The sequence below is a fragment of the Ptychodera flava genome (assembly GCF_041260155.1).
Source record: "Ptychodera flava strain L36383 chromosome 23 unlocalized genomic scaffold, AS_Pfla_20210202 Scaffold_24__1_contigs__length_23054250_pilon, whole genome shotgun sequence".
In the NCBI taxonomy this organism is placed as follows: domain Eukaryota; kingdom Metazoa; phylum Hemichordata; class Enteropneusta; family Ptychoderidae; genus Ptychodera; species Ptychodera flava.
Genome location: NW_027248278.1, coordinates 9,943,103 through 9,963,556, shown reverse-complemented (window position 1 = coordinate 9,963,556; position 20,454 = coordinate 9,943,103). Strand labels below are relative to the sequence as shown.

At 38.7% G+C, this 20,454-nt stretch overlaps 2 protein-coding genes across 2 annotated transcripts; both read right to left on the bottom strand.

Annotated features, from left to right (window-relative positions):
• Positions 1–1,154: 1,154 nt before the first annotated feature.
• On the bottom strand, positions 1,155–12,192 carry LOC139124591 (zinc finger protein 91-like). Its single transcript, XM_070690726.1, has 3 exons — positions 11,902–12,192; positions 8,884–9,006; positions 1,155–7,877 (listed from the first exon to the last, which is right to left on the bottom strand). The coding sequence occupies exons 1-3, from the start codon at positions 12,056–12,058 to the stop codon at positions 3,031–3,033; spliced, it is 5,127 nt and encodes a 1,708-aa protein (XP_070546827.1). The 5' UTR covers positions 12,059–12,192; the 3' UTR covers positions 1,155–3,030.
• A 1,540-nt stretch (positions 12,193–13,732) lies between these two features.
• Positions 13,733–20,386, bottom strand: LOC139124901 (haloacid dehalogenase-like hydrolase domain-containing protein 2). Its single transcript, XM_070691008.1, has 7 exons — positions 20,265–20,386; positions 18,303–18,437; positions 17,205–17,417; positions 16,062–16,145; positions 15,320–15,536; positions 14,901–14,964; positions 13,733–14,038 (listed from the first exon to the last, which is right to left on the bottom strand). Exons 2-7 carry the CDS (start codon positions 18,416–18,418, stop codon positions 13,923–13,925), a joined length of 810 nt encoding a protein of 269 aa, XP_070547109.1. The 5' UTR covers positions 18,419–18,437; positions 20,265–20,386; the 3' UTR covers positions 13,733–13,922.
• Positions 20,387–20,454: the final 68 nt, after the last annotated feature.

The following is a 20,454-nucleotide window of genomic DNA, read 5'->3' as shown; positions in this document are numbered from 1 at the left end:
CTATAATTTTTTATCAAAATTTCGGCAAGAATCTGATTTACTGATTTTGCGCTCAAAGGGTTAATCTTCATTCTTGACACCCGCATCTGTAGCACCACAATTCAGTTGAAACTGATCAGCAGTTCATGAGTAATGGTGTCCACTGACAGTCAGCCATCCAGCACCAGGACATTATATACGGGTACTTGTCTGTGTTTAATACTATTCCAAAGACTAAAATGTCATGTTTATTCAAAAGTCTCAGTTTGCCTGATAGCCCTCAATCTCAGCATGTGGGTCCGATTCTTGTCAGCATAACCTCATTCAGAATTGCACGTCTGTAGATATCCCATTGCTTTGGAATTTTATTTTTAGATTCATGTCAAGAGTGACCATAAGAATTGCATCAGCTGTTAGTCTACCAGAGGCCTTCTTCCTCTTAATTATGATATTAGATGTGCAAGCATAAACATGATACACTTTTCAATCAGTATGCCAAAGTCAAGAAATGGGGGGGGGGGGGGGGGGGGGGGGGGAAGAAGAGTGAATGTGAATTTAGTATTTGATTCGAACTCACAATGTACATCATCACAGTCATAACAGCTCAGCCAAATCTGACTGCAACCCCTCCACAAGCTGTAGAGTGGGCTAATGTGCAGCATTGAATAAGCTGTTATCCAATTGGGTAGCTGAATCTCACCAATATAGTTAAAACAATACAAATAGACTCCCTAATTCGCTGTGAATAGTGACAATGGACCAATCAGAGAAAGAGCTTATTCAATGCTGCACATCAGCAGTGTAGAGTTCATGAAGCACTTACACTCACATACTCGCTATCACACATTGCACACAAACTTTATCAGAGCAAGAATGCATCACTTTACCGGGTTAAAGACAGCCTCGGGGACAATTCTGTCCACCAGCAGAGCTATAAACACAGGGTAGAAAATGCAGTGGCACCATTTTACAAGTGGTACAGCCACAAACTGATGACGTCAAATCGTCATACACAATACACAGTGCCATAATTACAAGGGGTCTGTGTTTTGTGTGCGGCAATTTGACATCATCAGTTTGTGGCTATACCACTTCTAAAATGATGCCAATGCAGTAGATTTTTGATGGGATTCAAACTCAGGTAACAGGTTAAAAAAATACTTTGCTACAGTAAATTTGTTTTACTAGTTACATTCTTTATTGGCAAAATTCCATGTGACTGTACCATAGTAAGCTTTTAAGACATCAAAAATGGCCATCACTTGTACACATTACAATAAATTACCCACAATTCTCTTTGATTTGTATCTTGGAAGGTTACTTTTCTAACACCCTTTCAGTTCTGCAAATAATGTGCAGCATCAGAATAGTTGTTAAATAATTAAATTACGTTTAGATATTTCAGTTAATGTTTATAAATAACCATTAAACAACCTTAAAATTCACATTCTGTACATGTAGGTACTACAAATGTTCTTGCAAGTTGTGACAAATTGAAGGGGTCATTCTCCGAAAATGTGCAAATTTCTTTTGTCATTTCCATTGGAAAAAATCAGTATCCTTATATTTCATAAAACAGGTGCAACCAGTCTCCCTATTTTCTGTTACATTATTCTGCACGGCTGAAGACACAATCACAGAAAAATTTTACAAAAATGCTTTCTCCTCTCTCAATCATGCATAGTTTTCGAAATCATTTAAAATGAGAATTGAGAAGCATGGTGTGCTTCAAAGTAAGTTTTCAGAAGTTTTACAGCTAGTCTGTGAATGTGAATTCGTCTACACATGGGAGACATGGTAGACTTCACTGAGGAATCTCTGAGGACACAAATCATAATGAATTATGGGAAATCTACAGTACTGTGTTGCACGCAGTGAACTTGTTCTCATCCTAATAATTTATCCACAAACATGGGTCGAATGACACTCACACCTATCACACAAACAAAGCACTTACTGATAAATTAGCTTTATGAGTCTATTGACACAGAACAACAAAATTAAAATGTTGATGAATGGTCTTTTAGAATGTACCATACAATGGACTTGTGATTGAATAAAATCAATTTCCCTCAGATTACATATGCTAGCCATCCCTGTGTTATGATCTCTTTATTTTTTTTGTGGGGGGAGGGGGGGGGAGGAGAATAATATTCCTGATTTTCATAAAACTGAGAAGGTAAACATGGTTTTTACTCCAAGAACTTTAAAATGAGTCCCAACAAGTGCTAGGCAAAGTGAATATTGCACAAGTTAGCGGGTCTGAGAGACTGTCCCAAGGTTCCACCTTAAGATTTAATATGCCTCGAGGACAGACAGTCAGACTCTCAAATTTCTACAATTCTTTTCTGATCTACCACTTGTGAGGGCTCATTTTAAAGTTCTTGGGAAAGAAACACTTTCACTGCTTTAGTTTTTCAAAAGTCCAAAATATTTGTTTTCCCACCATAGATAGAGTTAACACAGGAATGGCGGCCATTTTGAATTTCAAATATCGCAAAATGTTGGGTTATTTGTTTCACTGGTTCCAAACTTTGCACAGTGACCCCTGATCTTTTATTGTTGATTTGGTAAGAGAATGGTTGAAAGTTTCATTCAGGAAAGTTTGAGCAAAAGTTTAAGACGTTCACTTTTGAGGCGCATACTACCTTAAAAGCATTGTTGCACTCACCACTTTTCATCTTAAATATTGTTATTAACAATGCCAGTGTTGGTATGTTCAACATAATTTCCAAGTAGATTTTCAGAAACAAACCAAGAGAATTTGATGTCTCATTGATCTCAAATTTTCCAGAGTGTAATAATAATAATTGGACGGGCAACATGAAAAGTAAAAAGATTTTTTGCAGCAGTTGACAGCATACAATCCTATTGACCGATTTCTGGTAATTGCTGCTGGCCAGGAAATTTGAAAAGTTTTGGGAGTCAGTTTGATTATTCTTGGAATTTAAATGTGTGATTTAAATTCCACGTCTTTCTAGAAACATTTAAACCTGCACTTTGACACAGTTTGACATCAATTTCAAATGATAAAACAGTGGTATGCTGCTATTATGTAAACTTCTTGTGTTTTCTCTTGTGAGCTGTAAGATTTGATTTTGACGCAGTTGTCTTTCCACAGATTTCACAAGCGTACGGTCTCTCGCCGGTATGAACCCTAACATGGGTTGTAAGATTACACTGTTGAGAGAAGCACTTGCAGCAGTAATCACATCTGTATGGCTTTTCACCCGTGTGTATTCGCATGTGGACTGTTAACGTAGCCTTTGCTCTGAAACTTTTTCCACAACGTCCACACAGGAAGAGCTCTTCCGCGAGATTTGACTGGAGCACACTGGTGCCTTTATTGTAAAGCTGTAATGCAGATTGGTTCAATTTGTCGTTGTCAGCCAGTGGCTCACTCTCCTGCCCACAGTTCGCATTGTATGATGCCACGTTATGGTGAAAATCGGCATTGCCATAGAACTTTGCTAGCACACTTGTATGTGAACCACTGTTGCCACGGTTGAAATCCCTACCATCTTCAAAAGTCCCAACAGCTACAAGCTTGCTCCTATCCCGCTTATCAATAGCAGCATCTGATCCTTCAAGTTGTTCACTGCAAAGTAGCGTTTCGCTCCCCTTCAGTAGATATCTGGCATTTCTATCGGTATGGCTGCTGCTTGCTAATTGGTTGACAATTTTGAAATTTTGGCGTCTCAGAGAACTGAGACTTCCACTTTCTATGTCATTGTCTCTTTGCATGAATTCTACATCTTCCATCACACCGTTGTCGTACAAGTTTGCTGTACTATGTCGCTGAGATGAAAGATCCGGTCGTTTGCTTATTTGACAAACACCTTCAGCATTGAGACTAAGGCTTGAGGTAGACGGAACTTCAGTTCTGGACAAGTTGTCACGTCTAGACGGATCACCATCATCACTGTAAATTACCACGTCTTCCTGATAGCGACTCACGGCGTTGCATTTATTTTTCCTGACGTGCATCCTAGTCTCATGAGAGTTGAGATTTGACTTTGAACTGAACGACCGCCCACAATACTGGCAGTGGAATGGCTTCTCCCCGGTGTGGACACGTATATGCTTTACCATGTTGTCTCTTCTATTGCACGTACGTCCACAAAATCCGCAAGTGTACATTTTTTCTCCCGCCTGTGTTCTTGTATATGGCTCCTCTATTATTTGAACGTCTTGCCCTGAATTGACGCTCATGGATGATTCTTGATTTTCAATTATCTCTTCAGCACGACTTCCTCCTTTTGTACCGCTATCTCTGTCAAGGTCAATACTCCTTTTTCTTCCAAGGTCGGCAGAAGGAACAAGTTCTCTTTCGGTATGATTGGTCCTTTGTATTCCAATGTCTTGGTCACTGTATCTTTTATCACGTGGTGCATTGACGTGAATGTCGCTTTCCAATGTAGACATGCGGTTTACAAAGTCTGAACTGATATTAAATTTCTCTACAGAAGTTTTGACATTCGGTTGAAATATCTGATTCACTGCAGGTTGAATGTCTTGATTTTTGTATATTTCACTTGACTGGATGCGTTTGTCGGATACTTCCTCTGTACTTGGCGAATCCACAGAGTAGGATTTACTGGCTTGTTTATGATACTGAACAGGTGGTTGGCTGGCTGCCAAGTTGTTGGCCGTTTCATAACGATTTCCACCTATACAGTTGCCTTGATCATTATCACGAAATGTATTTCTCCACTGACTGTTATCTTCCTTATACATACAGATAGATTCTGATTGTACAGTTTTCACTGCACCTGTAGACTCCCTGTCTTCATCAAGCCCCGAGATGCCTTCATGAGATTTCATGTGGGCGATAAGAATCAACTTGCTGTGGAAAGTTTTTGAACACTGGTCACAGCGATATGGTTTCACACCTGCGTGAATCTGCATATGTTTGATCAAGCTATTTCTATTCAAACAAACTTTCGGGCAATATCCACATCTAAACATTTTCATATTTATTCTGCCTTCCAACGGGATATGCCCATTCACGGAAGCATCAGCATTTTCATCCAAAACTATTGATGCTGTGGTTTGGTTGGACAGTAACGTCTCTTTATTAAATGAATTCATTTGTGGAACTCCACTGAATAACCCAGCATTTTTTGGCAATATGTCGCCTGTTATTTCCTTGTCATCACACTCTACAAACCCTCCATCTTCCCCTCTGGTAGCAGATTCACGCTGTTGCAATGAAATATTTCCAAACCGGCCATCTACGAATCTGTGTGATTTCATATGAGTATTCAGATTGGATTTACTGACAAAATCCTTGCCACAGGTGCTACATTTATACGGCTTCTCTCCAGTGTGGATTCTTCTGTGCTTGGCTAGGTTGCTTCCATCCGTCCAAACTTTAGGACAGTAGTCGCACTTGTACAGTTTGGGCGCCAACGTTCGGCGTCTGGATTTACTAACTGTACCAGATGAAATTTTAGAATCCACGCAAATGGCTGCAGCTGCTGTAGTAAGTTTATCAGATTCAGGTCTCTGTGAATATTGAACTTTGCTTTCAACACTGTTGTTTGAATCATCGGTGCAAACGTTGTCTGTGTCGCTTGGGTCACTTTTAGAACTATCACTTGTCTTTTCCAATGATCTGAATTGTTTCACACATACAGGACTGTCAGGTTGATCATCAATGCCATGGTTTTTAAGTCTGTGTGACTTCATATGAGTGTTCAAGTTTGACTTTGATCTGAAGTCTTTCCCACAAGTACTGCATCGGTATGGTTTCTCCCCGGTGTGAATACGTCTGTGTTTCGCCATATTACCACTGTCTTTCCAAACTTTGGGGCAAAAGTCGCACTTGTACAGTCTCTTAGGGCTTGTAGGTTTGTGACTTTCACCGTTTCCTTCGTCACCCACTAGCTGTTCAGTGTCATTTCCGTACGCGTGTCTGTGAACCCTTTTGTGCGCTTTCAGATTTGACCCAGTCTTGAAATTTCTGTGACACACCTCACACTTGAAGGGTCTCTCTCCCGTGTGGATTCGTCTATGCTGTACCAAGTTGCCTCGCGAAGTGCAAATCTTGGAGCAATAATCACATCGGTGTACTTTCAGTTTAAACACTGAATTTGTAGCAGTGTCTGAATCTTTGACGGATTGATCAGTTTGCTGATTATCATCTGACCCTTGACCTTTGACACAGTCATCTGAGTCTTCAGATTTGGTATACACCATGGTGTATTCAACATCTTCTGTTTCAGGATTTTCTTGTGAATTCCTCTCCTCTAGATCCTCTTCTGGAGAATAACTACATCCGTAAAAGTCTATTGTCCCGGGATTTGCAAGAAATCCACCACTTGTGTTCTGCGTGATTCGAAGTTTCTGCCCTTGCAGTTGATCCACCTTTGTGGCACCTACATTCTCTGTAACCACCATGTCAACGTTTTCGCTTCTACAGCTCATGGCAAGAGGATCATCGTTTTTATCTCCCTCTGTGTCATGTCTTTGAAATGTGCCGGTAATTCTTGTGCCTGCTTCACCTGTCTGTGAATGGATTCCAACACCTGGCATATGAAGATATTGCGCCTCATTGAGCCATGTCATGTCTCTTCTTAAGGGAGACATTTTGGAATGTGTTCTCATGTGAGCGTTTAGGTTAGACTTCGAGGCGGTGGCCCTCCCACAGATAACACATTTGAATGGCTTCTCCCCTGTGTGGACTCTGACATGGGTCACCAGATTGCACTGTTTGGAGAAACACCTGCCGCAGTACTCGCACTTGAACGGTTTCTCACCGGAGTGAATGCGCATGTGAACTTTGAGCACGTCCTTGGTGTTGCACTTCCTGCCGCAGATGTTGCAGATGAAAAGCTTGTGTCCCTGGTAACCTGTTGTGGCAACACTTTCAGTGGTACCAACTCTTCCTTCAAGGGATCCATTGGTTTGATCTGATTGCACAGAGCTGTCTTGAGTTGTAAATACACTGTTACCTTCACACATATTCTGAAGCTGTTGCCCAGCCACCACGTCATCAAAATTTCTCATTCCTGATTGCGTTGGATCTGAGGAGATATCTTCTTTGTGTTGTTGTTCAATGTCAACTTGATCCTGAGTGGCAAGGTCACTCTGACCTGACATAACACAGTTAGTGTGATCTGCAGCAAGGGCATTCTGACTCGGTATCCCAAGTCTTGTTTGACCTTGTGGAGAAAGGTCTACATGACCTTGATGACCTGATTTCACCTTATCAGCATCACAAAGTGTCAAAGAACTATCATCATTACTGTCACTGTCTATTTCCTGCTTAACTCTCACAGTTTGCCAAGAACTCTCCGTACATTCACCCGGCAACTGCTGTGGATAGTGTAAACTCTCTACAAACTTGACAGCACTTTCCTCTTTAACTCTGCCATGTTGGGTCTGACTGCCGTCTTGGTGACTGTCCCCATGGTGATGTGTCAGACGTGTTTCAACATCTTGGCTGCTGAGAGATGTCTTGAAATGCCTGCCACCATTTGGCCGCACAGAGAGAGTTGGTGGATTTGATTCAGAGTCATCTAGCGGTTCTGTTTTGATAGTGACGGTTGCTAGGTTCCTATTGTCACTACTACTGCAAGAGTTCAATACCTGCTTGTCATTGTCAGTGCAACTTTTTGTATTTTCTTTCCTGACGGCTGCCAGCAAGCTTGCTTCATCCTCATTTCTACATTCATCAGCTACTTGTACATTTTCATTTGCATAATTCCCAGCATTCAACAGAGTTGAGGATTTCTCACGCAAATGAGCAGATCGTTCATCATTCTCATCTGTTGCCATGGCAATTCCACATCCGCCTCCATCTCGTCTGTTCTCCTCTACCAATTTGGAAGTTGTTTTCATTTGCACTCTAATAATACCGCACAAACATAGGGTGTTGATGAGAACTGTTTTATCTGTTGAGGAAAATACATGACGGTTTAAGAACTTTTCATGAGTCATCTTCTCTTATAATGCTACTGCAAATTATTTTATCACTCCAATATCGCTCTCATCCCCTGTGAATGGATCTTTCTGAAGTCCTGAATACAATAGATTAGGAGGTTTGAGCAAAGCCAAAAAGGGAAAGATGTAATACTTTTACAGGTCAAATGTTCGTAAAAAATCTTTTTTCGTCCTGATATGGAAATTCCAGCTGATAGGCTAGTCTGACGTACGAGACAATACCTGTTGTTACACACCTCATCCGTACTCTGTGTTCTCATTCGTAAAATGATAGTCATGTGGGATGCGTTCTTTTTGTGCCAATTCACGTAAACGACATCATCAGGCATCATTTGTCGCAACTGTTGCTTACCAGGCATCAGTTCTGACAACTGATGTCTGCTGGCTTCAAATACAACATTTGCACAAGCACGAACTGGAATGTAAACAAAGATGTCGTCTGCGGCTGAGCATAACGATAGTGAGAAATTTCTCGGTTTATCCTTCTCTTTGCTGTGAAATTTAAATTTCCAAGTTTCAATCATCAATTTATTGTAGTGTTTGAATATCATGTAACATGGTTTGAAGTTTGTATTAATAATTAAATGCATTTGTTACATATCATATGCTACAAGTTTTGTGAATGGTATGTTCTTATGCATGACTGTGAATGAGGCATGTTATAAAACATAAATTGACTGACCATTAGGGTAACAGCATACGTCTTTAACCCATGGGCCTGTGAGTAACCCCTAAAAACAGACTGTTTCCTTCGGCCTCAGTCTGTTTTTGGGGGTGACTCCCAGTCCCTCAGGGTACAGACATATGCTGTTACCCTCATGGCCAGTCAATATGTGTGTACAATCACATGTTACTTATTGTTAAAGTGTAACCCTATCTATTATCAGTTGATGGTGCACCGCTCAATTTCACCGTTTCATCCCTGAATAGTTTGTCATCTTTGTAAGGTTACCTTACCTTCTCTAGTCATGATGTTTTGTTGGACATTGTGGAGCAACGTTGTCATGCATTTAACAAAGCACTGTTCAAGTTTCTCTGAAATGTTACTTTTACAGGCTTCATCCCAGGCAGTGACACAATCTGAGAGAAAAAAAGAACAGTGACTGATGTAAGCATGATGACATAAGAACGATATTTCAGACATCTGGCTGACACATAAAAGACACTGCTGTTTCTTCACTTTTTTTCATCCAGTCAATGTTGAATAAAGTATAAGCCTATATTTAAATATTTAAAAAAAAATTCACAAATCATGTGCGCGTCTACTTCCCAGTCAGATTCTAATCAGCATTCACTATAATTGTACCATAGATGCTTCCAATAATAGTAAGTCCAGATGTTGAAGAGAAGGATATTTGTGGCCTAAATTGCAATTTTTTCTTATTATATTTTATGGGGTAAAAAACCAAATTGTCTTGAAGTTGCACATATCAATTAAGTAAATAGATACAAATACATATATTTTAATGCTGCTACTGTCTTCAGGGTCAAATGATGTGGCTAACATGTTATTGTGACATCAAAATTGGTCCAATAATCATTATTGTCACAGGGACAGTGTTCATGGTAATGGGAGCAGGTCACCTTGACCCCTGTCCATTACAAGCCCAGTATTTCTTGTTGCTATTGTGGTCACCTCAATCCCGGTACCCTATTCACATTGGCCTTGTCACATCTTTTCTTGTTTCATGACAACATTTTACTTGAACATATCATGCAACTTGGCTGAGAGAATTTATGGTGTTTCTGTGAGAAAATCTGTTGGCTTCAAAAGAATAATTTAGCTGTTTTGATGCGCAAAATGCAGGCACCATGGCCCAGCGCCTGTACATAGTGAGTGGAAACGATTGGTCGTGTACCTATGTACAATGCATCTGCCTAGCCTACACTTGGCCATGCATGGAGTTTTTTGGCACATGGTGCCTTCCCAGCATTACTAACTTTCATTAAATCAAAGACCTTCAAGGTGCTATGAGTATCGAAAAAACTGACAACGTACTTTTGAGATTATGATACAAAGTTTTCTCCTTAAGGTAGTAGCTACCATTCTATATAGGAGAGCGCCCTCTTTTGTCCAGAAGATATACATGTTCCTTTTAGACTACCTAACCTGGTGTGCGTGAATAACAGGACAAAATGGCAAAAAATCATGCTAGTGACCTTGTAATATTTCTTTCAGAAGTTTTTATGAATGAAAAGAACCGAAATTATGTTTTTGCACTAAAAAATCGACAGTTATTTTTATTTTGAAAGATCAGTAGAGAATAATTAACAATTGTACCTCTGACATGATATCAGTAAGCTAGAGGGTCAAATCTCAGGTCTAACAAAATTCACCTTTTTTCGTCACTTTTTGCTGTTCAGTAAGAAAATTTGCGTGATGACCCCAACTTTTTTGCTTCTAAATCAAAGAACACTGCCTGTTTGATAGATATTGCTGTACTTTTTAACATTTTGAAAATTATTTTGTGCGTTTATATGAAGTTTATATTTTTAAAAAAGACTAATTTTACAGTTAAATGATAAATTTAGGGTCAAATATTTAATTTTTAAGACAAGACATCACAAATTTTAATTGATTGTCCTAATTCAGCTGTCCTGGCGATGCAAAAATGTGGTATGCACACTAGGATCTGTTAATCGTTTGCGATAAAATAAAAATTCTGCTGGTAAGTGCAAATTTCGCAAAATGGGAGATTTAGTGGTTTTCTGTCGATTTTGGTATGTGTTTTTTTCAAAAATTTTGCATGGGTACCCCATATTTTTTTCATATCTTTGCAATGTACACATAAAGATTATTTCAGAAAAGTCAACTTCAAGAATGTCCCAACATTTTTTGGAATAGTAGCGTACCTCCTTAACACTGAAGGAAAAGTTTAAGGGGGTCAAGGTGACCAAGGTTGATTGGGTCGAAAGGGTCAGTGGTTGAGATGATTAGAAGCCCATGGTAATTACAAGATCAGTAGCACATGTACAGTGAGTATATAGCCCCTCATCGCTTTGAACTGGGTTTCAGAAGTTGTAGTTTAGTATCAATGACATAATCTCTGTATCAATAATCTAAATATACAATTATACTTTAACATTTGGACAATTTATCAAACATATTAAGACAATAAATACTGTCTGCTGGATATGTATATAATTCACACATACACACGTATACATGCATAATTACATACATATAGGGAGGCATCATGGGCCAGTGGCTAGAGCAGTGGACTCACGATCACAGGATGGTGAGTTCGAGCCCCGGCATGGCCATGGTGTTGTGTCCTTGAGCAAGGCACTTTATTCCTCATTGCTTCTCCCCACCCAGGAGTGATGGGTACCTGGTAGGACAGTGGTTGCAATGTGTGTGTTTAGCTCTGCTGCGCTTATTGGCTGCACATGTGAGCTGTAGTTTGCTCCCCAGGGAGTTGAGTGGTATCATATTAGGTCCAGTGACCAGGGGTAATAATAATTGTAAAGCGCCTTGAGCACATGTACTTGTGGATATGTGCGCTATATAAGAACCCATTATTATTATTATTATTATATACAGGAATATTATAGTGGGAGGGGTAAATGACATTGTTGTATGGGAGGGTGTCATCAGATTTATTAACATGGGTAGCCCATAGCGCCAACCTCCCGGGGGTGAGGTGTGCTTAAATTTTCTGGACTTTGGGACTAATTCTTTTGGACCCCTCCTCCCGCCAATAATAATGGCACCTTCCTTAGAAACGGCACAGCGAACACCGGCTAGCTGTAAGAGTTTCAACGTCTGTCACTGAGCGTAAAAAAAATGTCAGTCCGTATTATGTAAACATTGGAATGTTATTCACGTTCAATTTGCGGTATGCAGAGCATGGAGCTGTACAAAAATAAACATCTGATGACGGCACGTTTCTGAGAATGACACCAGCTAACGATATACAGGTGGTTATTATGGACGTAGGAGAAAGACTCTGGCACGTCCGTGGCTATGCCTACCTTGGGGATCTATGAAACGAGTGATGGATTGCAACCACGATTCTCTATGCCATTCAAAACGCCCAGGCGTAGACGACGACAGGACTTCAGGAATTTTGCGGACGACGATCAAATTCATATGTTCGCCCAAGGGTAGACTCAGGTCTGATGCATCCATGCTGACCAATGTTGTGGTTTAGTTTCTGAGTCGTGTCGCCAGCTCGGCACTTCATCCGGCCGGGATCGACTTCGGCGATTGTGTACATAAGCCAGCCAGGCCAAGGGATCACTTCCTGAGGTTTAATAACCGAGCATTGTGGGTAAGCCAATTGGTGTGAGGGCGCTGTGATCTTCGGCCAGAAGATAGATTGGGGGTGGGGGGGGGGGGGGGGGGGGGGGGAAATGGGGAAAGTTTTAATTTTCCCCATCTTAATCTTTGAGATAAATTGTCTAGAAATACACCATATTTTCCTTTGGTTTTTAAGGAGTTTACATTGCTTTATGACAAATTTCAACCTTCAATCATGCCAAGAGCTGATTGAGCCTGTACTCAGTAGTAACCAATAACAGACAAAAAATATTTCTTTTAAAGGGAGACGGTTGTCGTAATTGCGCTAAAAGGTTGCTTGGGACCCCTACAACCAATGTAAACACTGTATCAAAGGTACATTGGCAATTGATGAAACTTAAAACGTGTTTGTCATAATGTACATCGTAAAATTTAAATATTGCAGCTATCTATGTACAGCACATGAAATACATTGTTTGTGAACAAGAAAGTTGTACACGTGCAATTCCAACGACCGCTTCCCTTTAATAGATGTATTTGTTATGATAACAGTATGATTAAAAAAAGAACAACACATTGGTGTTCTTCAATTTTATTCACAAATAACAGTTCCCTGCTATCAAAAGCTTTTTCACTCAATGCTATGTTTATGAACTTTTGTATTTTAATAAAATGATGTTGTAGATCTCTTACATTAGCAGAAGTCCTTGTAGCACTATTTCATTTATATTATTTTTTCAAAAATAATTGTCATCAATTTCTTACATCAGTATTTGACCATTTAGAATCTTATTTGAATCATCATTCCATGAAACATAAATTTTTTGTGGTTGTTATTACACAAACATGGTTATTTTTAATTAACTAATAGCACAATGACGGAAAAAAATCATGTAAGCTTTGCAAATTTTATTGCCACTCATTGATAGAATAAACTTAAAGTATTTTACAAAAGTCCATCTGAAATCAAGTGAGTTGAGGTAGGAAATACCCCAAAACAGTAACCCCTATAAAGAGACAGAGGACAAGTTTTTATGTCGTCACATTGTAAAATTACAGGGCAAATGTATCACAGACATTTGCGCCTCATCTCACACACAAACACCATACAAAATGGTCTGATCTTCTTAAATACCATAACAGCTAATTGATTAGAAATAAGAGATTTTAATCTGTAACCCATACACCAAAGTTGACAAATACACAGCAATATCTCTAAGGGTTCAGCTATATGCAAAGTCTGCTACGTTGAATTGAAGATACATAAAGTTTATAAAACAAAACTTTTGTAATATTCTTTTGGTCTACCACTTATAGGGGCTCATTTTGAAGCTTATGGTGTAAATAATGTTTTCATCAACTTATTTTTTTTGAAATCAAAAACTTTATATTTTCCCCTTAGAGTTAACACAGGGTTGGTGGCATGGCCATTTTGTCTTTCAAGTATTGGTAAATTTAATTTCAGGCAATTTGTTTCTCTGGTCCACAATTTGCGTGGTATCCCCAGACTTTTATTCTCAATATTGAAGGAGAATGGTTTAAATATTCCTTGAGGAAAGTCTGAGGAAAAGTTTTAAGTCTTTCATTTTTGAGGCGCATGCTACCTTGAACAACAGACATTACAGCATGGCAGTGAAAACTCATGAAACCAGGCTGAAATTTTTTGTGACAGAATGAATATGATAGATATTGGTCAGTTACATGTATGTGACATGATATAGGAGAAAGACTACGGATGTGTGACCTCCAGTGGTCAACTATTTGGTTGATTCAAATGTTCAATGATAACATCCACTGCAGCGGGGAAATCCTTGCACACAGCAGCAGGCGAGGGCGCTATCTTTGTCTCGTCAAGATCTCTGTACTTTCCTGGAAAAAGAAGAATGAGATGTCACTGATAAGCTCCTTGGTTTTTGAAAATGTCACACGATATGTAAAACTCACAGTTCAAAATGCCATTTCCTGTTCTGCAAAACTTTCACCCCTTTTCACTGTGTATAATACCTGGTCGAATTTCCATCATGAAAAATCAGATTGGACAAAATCATGTTGGTGAGAGGGTTAATGACTATATGGATGGCAGGTAAGGCTAACCAGGTAGTTTTGATTGGTCAACTACATAGCTTTATAGACCAATCAATTGATGTGCACTATTTGCGTGCACAATGTCTTATAATATTTGACCTTTGATGATTCACGTAAGTAGTAAATTTCTGCCACACGGGTAAGCAATTCAAATAACCTGAAGTCTGGGACCACAAAACATTTTGCGAAGACTAGAATAAATTTGCCATTGCAATGGTCAGATAGAACAAGGAATATTCATGAATTTGTACGGTAAAGACTGTATGCCGGACTTACTAGACTGCAGGACTAGCTAACTAGACTGCTAGACTGCAGGACTGGCCTGCAATACTAGCAAAGTAGACTGCTAGACTAGCAAACTGGACTGCTAGACTAGCAAACTATTCGACAGAACTAGCTCACCAGACAGGAAGAACACTGAACATATATTGATACTTGTCCAAGGACTACTGAACATTGAATGGTAAATTGCTTTGCAAATAAAAAATGATTTTAATCAGTTGTTCAGTACTTATTGAAATAACATTTTTTTCAACCTAGGTATCCTGGTAGATGACCAGTGGAAGCTTTGCTATCACATTGTGACAATGTTACTGGTTTATGATGAAGAGAGTAAGAGTTATTTGATTTTTGAAAAATATCCAACCTGTCTGTACAAGGATTCCCTGCATACCAGCCTTTTGTGCACCTCCAACATCATCACGTACATCCTGTAGAATTGAAACACAAATCCATTTCACATTATAAACAGTAAATATATAGGAGATGTAATCGAGAATTGTCCTTTCTGTCATGAATGAAAATTAGTATGTGTGTGTAAAGATGAACATATGCATATACCAGTATAAATAGATGCTGGCAAATGCATAAGTCAATTGCTGGATGACATGGACAATATAAACAAAGACAGAAAGAAAAGCTATTGGCACATTTGAACATCACTGGGCCTATCTCCATTATGAAGACAACAGGGTTTCTTAGGTGGCCCTTTTAGCTTTATTTTAATCAATAAATTGTTCTCTACGGGCCAAGTCTTCTCCAGTTTTGCACATCCACTGTACTTACATCCCCTATCATGACGGTATTTTCCGCACTGCATCCCAATCCATTCAATGCAGACAGGAAGAATCTTTGTTGTGGTTTCCCGACAACGGTTGCCGTGGTATCAGCTGCATACTCCAGTGCCTCTACAAATGGACCGGGTCCGAGAGCCAAGCCATCACTTCTCTTGTAGTACCTAGCTTTGTGAATTGCTATCAATGGATGGCCTTCTAAAACCAGTCTGAAAATGCAAGAGTCATTCATTTTTACATGCCTGTACACATAAGCACAGACACTCAAAATGTTTTTAGAGACTATGATGTATGCTATTGACTGCTGCTGATAGAGATTCAGAAAAAATGTTATCTTTCATGACTTTTTTTTATTACTGCAACTTGCGCTGAAATCCATTGACATGTGGTTTTTTATTTTCAATCATAACATTGTTGGTAAAAAAGAACCTTTTAAATTTCAAAAAGCCTCCGAAAAAATTTCAGATGAATATTTTCTATGCAAATTAATGATAGAACAGAGAATGACATCATCAGAAATGGTTCTCCTCCAGCAAAAAAAGACGCAATGTGTTTTACAGACTCAGTACACCCAAGAGATCATGTGATGGTGGTACAAACAAACCCATGTGTACAAACGAGTATGGAAATACACATACTTCTGTGTGCATTTGTGCATGTGGATTTGTTCGTACCGTGGTCAATTCAAATTCCAGGTTTAACCTATTGCCCTTTCTTAAATTGTAGTTACTTACCTGAAAGCCTTGTTCATCATTTCATAATTAAAGCAATCTGGTGCAAGACCAACAACCACAGCATTAGCATCATGGTAGGAATACCTGGATATGAAAACGTAGAACTCAATAGTTTTCATACAGAAGATTTGGGCCAGTCGTTTTTAGTTTGGGACAATGTTCTTTAATCTGGCTATGAAATCTCACTGACATTGCTTTCAGGGCATAGTCTATTCCTGTGCCACGATTGTATCTTTGGCTTGTTTGAAGGGCCAGTTACTCAAATTTTTGATGATTTTTTCATGATTTTGTTTTGTTTTTAATGTCAACTATAATGTCTTGTTCCTGTTCCCCAAAGCATGTTGATACATCCATTATTTAGCTTGTCGACACAGCGTCTGTATGTGTAAAATGCACTGTTATTGTTGACATTTGAATTCTAATCTGGACCAGAATTCATAATAACAATGCAATTTACACATGTACTGAATACTGAATACTGTTTATCTCAACATGCTTCTGGCAGTAGAACAAGAAATTACGGTTGATATTAAACGAAAAAGAAGTAAGAAAATCATTGAAAGTTAGCATAACACTCCCTTTAACATGAGTGGAAACAGACTTAGAAATTTTACAACAAAGTCAGCCAGGATCTTGCACTGAAGAACTAGTAATTAGAAGGTAGTGCCAATGTTATCATAACTCTGTCTTACTGAAAACCAGCAGTTAGAAAAGTACCAGCTTGAAACAGATCTATCTCTTCAGGCAAACAAGTAGAGCCTCTGGAATCAGTCACAAATTTTGTAAAAACCAGTGACACGCCTTGTGCCTGAAATAATTTTTCAGTGAACACAACGTAATCTCAGCTCAATTTATGAATAACCAATCTTACATCAAGCACAATTATTTCTTGATCGATTTTATGACCTGTATTCATCTGTTTTATAATTTCCATTTTATCTATCTGTTTATTTATTATTTATCCCTTCATTATTAGCTTTCTAGTCACTCTTAAATATTTATTTGTCTGTTGATCTATCAATTAAATTGATCAATCTGTCATCTTTGATATCTATGTATAATGTATCTATCTATCTATCTATCTATCTATCTATCTATCTATCTATCTATTATTTATCTGTTTATTTACTTCACATATCTCACCGACCTTCAAAATCTTTCATTGCAGTATCCTGCAGCAACAGCAGTGGCCTCAGATTCTGTTTTTCAACCAATGTCTTTGCAGCAGTCAGTGATGTGAAAATCTCATCCTCTTTGATGTCAAAGCCAAGACTTTCCAATCTTCCATGCAGCATTGCCTTGCATTCTTTGGTCGTGTTGGTCACAAATCTCAGAGAAAGATTTGTTTTTCTGAGCCTGGAAAGAGTAAATGTAACAGTAGTTAGTGAGAATTTGCATACGATAATCAAAATAGAGCTAACCCTAAAACGACAAACAAACAAAACAAATTCAACAAAACAATATACAGTTTGTTGTTTGTCATGCATATTTTTTTAATGCAGGGAATCATAGAAATGTTATCATAGAAACGTTCAAACTGCCCTACAAGGTTGGGAATTACTTTTCTGAGAAGACTGGTTTATTGAACAGAACAAAATGGCCTAAGTGAGTATTCACTGTGTAATTCCAACATTCCCTAAATTATCTGAAACAGATACTAATTTGTTTTAAATGTACTATGTTTATCTGCATAAGTGCCTAATGTCCTTGGCATACCGTAGTCGAATGTGATTGGTTTCACTGTTATATACCAAAGAAGGCAGTAAGAATGTGACAAAAGTTCTCATCACATTTGTCAGATTGTCAAACACATAACAAACAGCCACCAAATAATAGAAAAATGTACTAATGACTTAGTTGTCTCACAATGATTTTGAATATTTTATTACATTTTTGCCTCGGATTGAAACTTTCAGTGAAAGTTGGGGGTGGGCACCTCCCAAGCATGGCCGCGTACAGTATTTTCACTTTCTACACATAATAAACCAAAGAAAGTGAGTGTACTGTGTCTAGATGACATGTTTTTCTGAAATTTTCTTCAAATACTTGAAGTGCCATAGATAAATATTTATGTGTGCATGGGTTTGTTTATGAGTGTTTCAGAATACGTATCTGGATACAACTATAGAATTATTAGCAATGGGAAATTTGTTTTACTACATAGGTATACAGTATTTTGGCTCACTTTTTTCACAGGTCTTGTTTTTCTTCGCAGTTAAACCTTTGAGTTTGTCGACTGACCTTTGAACTGCTTCTACAGCTCCTGGTATTGCAGTATTATCAATATGGAGAGTTCCACTCAGATCCACTAACACAGCACCGATGCGTGACGCTGATAAACTCATGGCTCTCAACATCTAGGGGCAGTCTACACTCCTGGTACAATAAATGATAAAGTAAAAAAAATAAGTCACTGACGTTCCATTCTTGGTAGTTTTGACTTGGTGCATTTTTTTTTAGTATTTCTATTTCATTTCCAAAATAAAAACTTGGTGTTTTATGAAAAAGGTTGAATGTTCCAATTGAACAAACCCTGTAAGTCAATATCTGATGCCCTTGTTGACAAATGAATCTAAGTCCAGACTAGAATTCATTTGTCAATAAATATTACAAACTCCACAAAATTCTGGTGCTTGCAAGGCTAAAACTGTGCATTTGAACATACATGTACTTTAGAGTGTAAAAGAAAAAAAAAATTATACATTAAAATGTCTTTGGTATGAAAACAATAAAAATATTGACAAAAGTTACAGTAGTTGTCCCTTTAAATGACTTCAAACTAACACTGGTTTTAGCTGTAGTGGTGCATGGTTTTCCCACAGGTTGTTGTCTTTTATGTGCTGATTTGGACTTTGACTACTGATAAGCTAGGTCATGAGAAGTAAAAGATCAAAACCCGTCAGAAGACACCACCACAGCTTAGGCCCAAAGCTATTCCCATCATCACGGTGATGGAGGGACTGTGATTGAACCACATGTACATTTGAAGGCCTGTCTAAATTCAGATTAGGGAGACCCATGAATAATATTGACATTGCATTCATTGTCCTTTTCAGTACACATACGTTGACAAGCAACTTACATCTGAAAGAACTTGTTGAACATTGTTTTTGCTAAGGTGTGGGAATATCGGTATATGTTTTGGGAACCCTGGTAACATTGCTGCTGTCCCCTAATCTGATTGCATTGTATACCAGGGGAACCCCGGTAACATTTACCGGTACCGGCCCTAACAAAAACACTGTGAATGTTGTAGCTTATTTCATAAAAATTAGTCTAGGACCTCTCCTTGTTGAGCAGAGGTCCTAGAGTGCAATAATGTGGATTGGGCAATGCAGCAGTCAGTGTAATCCCCGAGGGACACCAGCTCGGGCGATACAGGACAAATGTGGGGGATTAAACCGTGTTTGCCATCAAACTATGCCGAGGGGGTTCCGCAATTGCCGCATATTGATCCCCCTTGTCACTTTCACAGACAAGCGCAGAATTTATGAATGTCCCACCCTTTGGGGGATGGGTGATTTAACCCTTTGAGTGCTGTAATTTTTCCCACCAAAAATTTAGTGCAACATTTTACCAAAATTTTAAGAATCATTTAGTATTTTTTGGATAATTTTGGACCAAATGAGCATCACATTTGAGTTTACCAAATGAGCATCACATTTCATAGGCTACAATTTTTTAGCCAAAAATTTCGGCAAAAAAACTGAAAAAATTGACTGGGGTATATTTTATAAAGGCGACAAAAATTGACTTTGGCGCTCAAAGGGTTAATTGTTTGTAGGTGGGGATTTTCCAGATTGTCTTGCCCCAGGTGGTGAGGCATTTGATAAATTTCATGACTAATTTCCAAATCCCCCACTATGCCCCGAAGTGGGGAGGAGGTTGACACTGACTGCCGCAAAGCGCTGATGCAAATATCGAGTTACCTAGGTTACAAGTTGAACAATAATACCGACGGTAGTTTTGGGTGGTTATCTTATAATCGAACGATAAATTATTAAAATTTTTGAAACGAAAGAACAGAAACTGCCAGTTTCATACACCCGGCAGCGGTATTGATGCAGAATGCAATGAAGTTGTAATAAGTTATTGAAGAGAGCGCCCACTAGCGACGGACATCTCTTCTTAAAGAAGCCAGCTTCTGCTTCGAAAGTTGCTCATCAAAGACAATTACAAAATGATCTGTATACACCCACTTACAGTCACATTCCGGGCGAAAACTCCACTGTAGCTGTTTCTATGTGAAAATGTTGTGTTAACTGCACAACTTCGGTGCGCCCACTGAACTCTGACACTCTGATCTGACTTGACCTCCACTACCCTTTAACTTACTATAAAAATACACCACTCCAAGTTCACCACCAAACAGAAATCTTATATTCGAAAGAAA

Bases quoted from the DNA above. Each gene is read 5' to 3' on its own strand.
- LOC139124591 (XM_070690726.1), bottom strand. From the start codon at position 12,058: ATGGATGCATCAGACCTGAGTCTACCCTTGGGCGAACATATGAATTTG. The intron at 9,007-11,901 runs GTAGGCATAGCC...TTTTTCTCTCAG, and splicing joins TCGTTTCATAGATCCCCAAG to ATTGTGTCACTGCCTGGGAT. The intron at 7,878-8,883 runs GTAAGGTAACCT...TTTCCTCAACAG, and splicing joins AAACATCATGACTAGAGAAG to ATAAAACAGTTCTCATCAAC.
- LOC139124901 (XM_070691008.1), bottom strand. From the start codon at position 18,418: ATGTTGAGAGCCATGAGTTTATCAGCGTCACGCATCGGTGCTGTGTTA. The intron at 15,537-16,061 runs GTAAGTAACTAC...TTGCATTTTCAG, and splicing joins ATGATGAACAAGGCTTTCAG to ACTGGTTTTAGAAGGCCATC. The intron at 14,039-14,900 runs GTTGGATATTTT...TTCTTTTTCCAG, and splicing joins GGGAATCCTTGTACAGACAG to GAAAGTACAGAGATCTTGAC.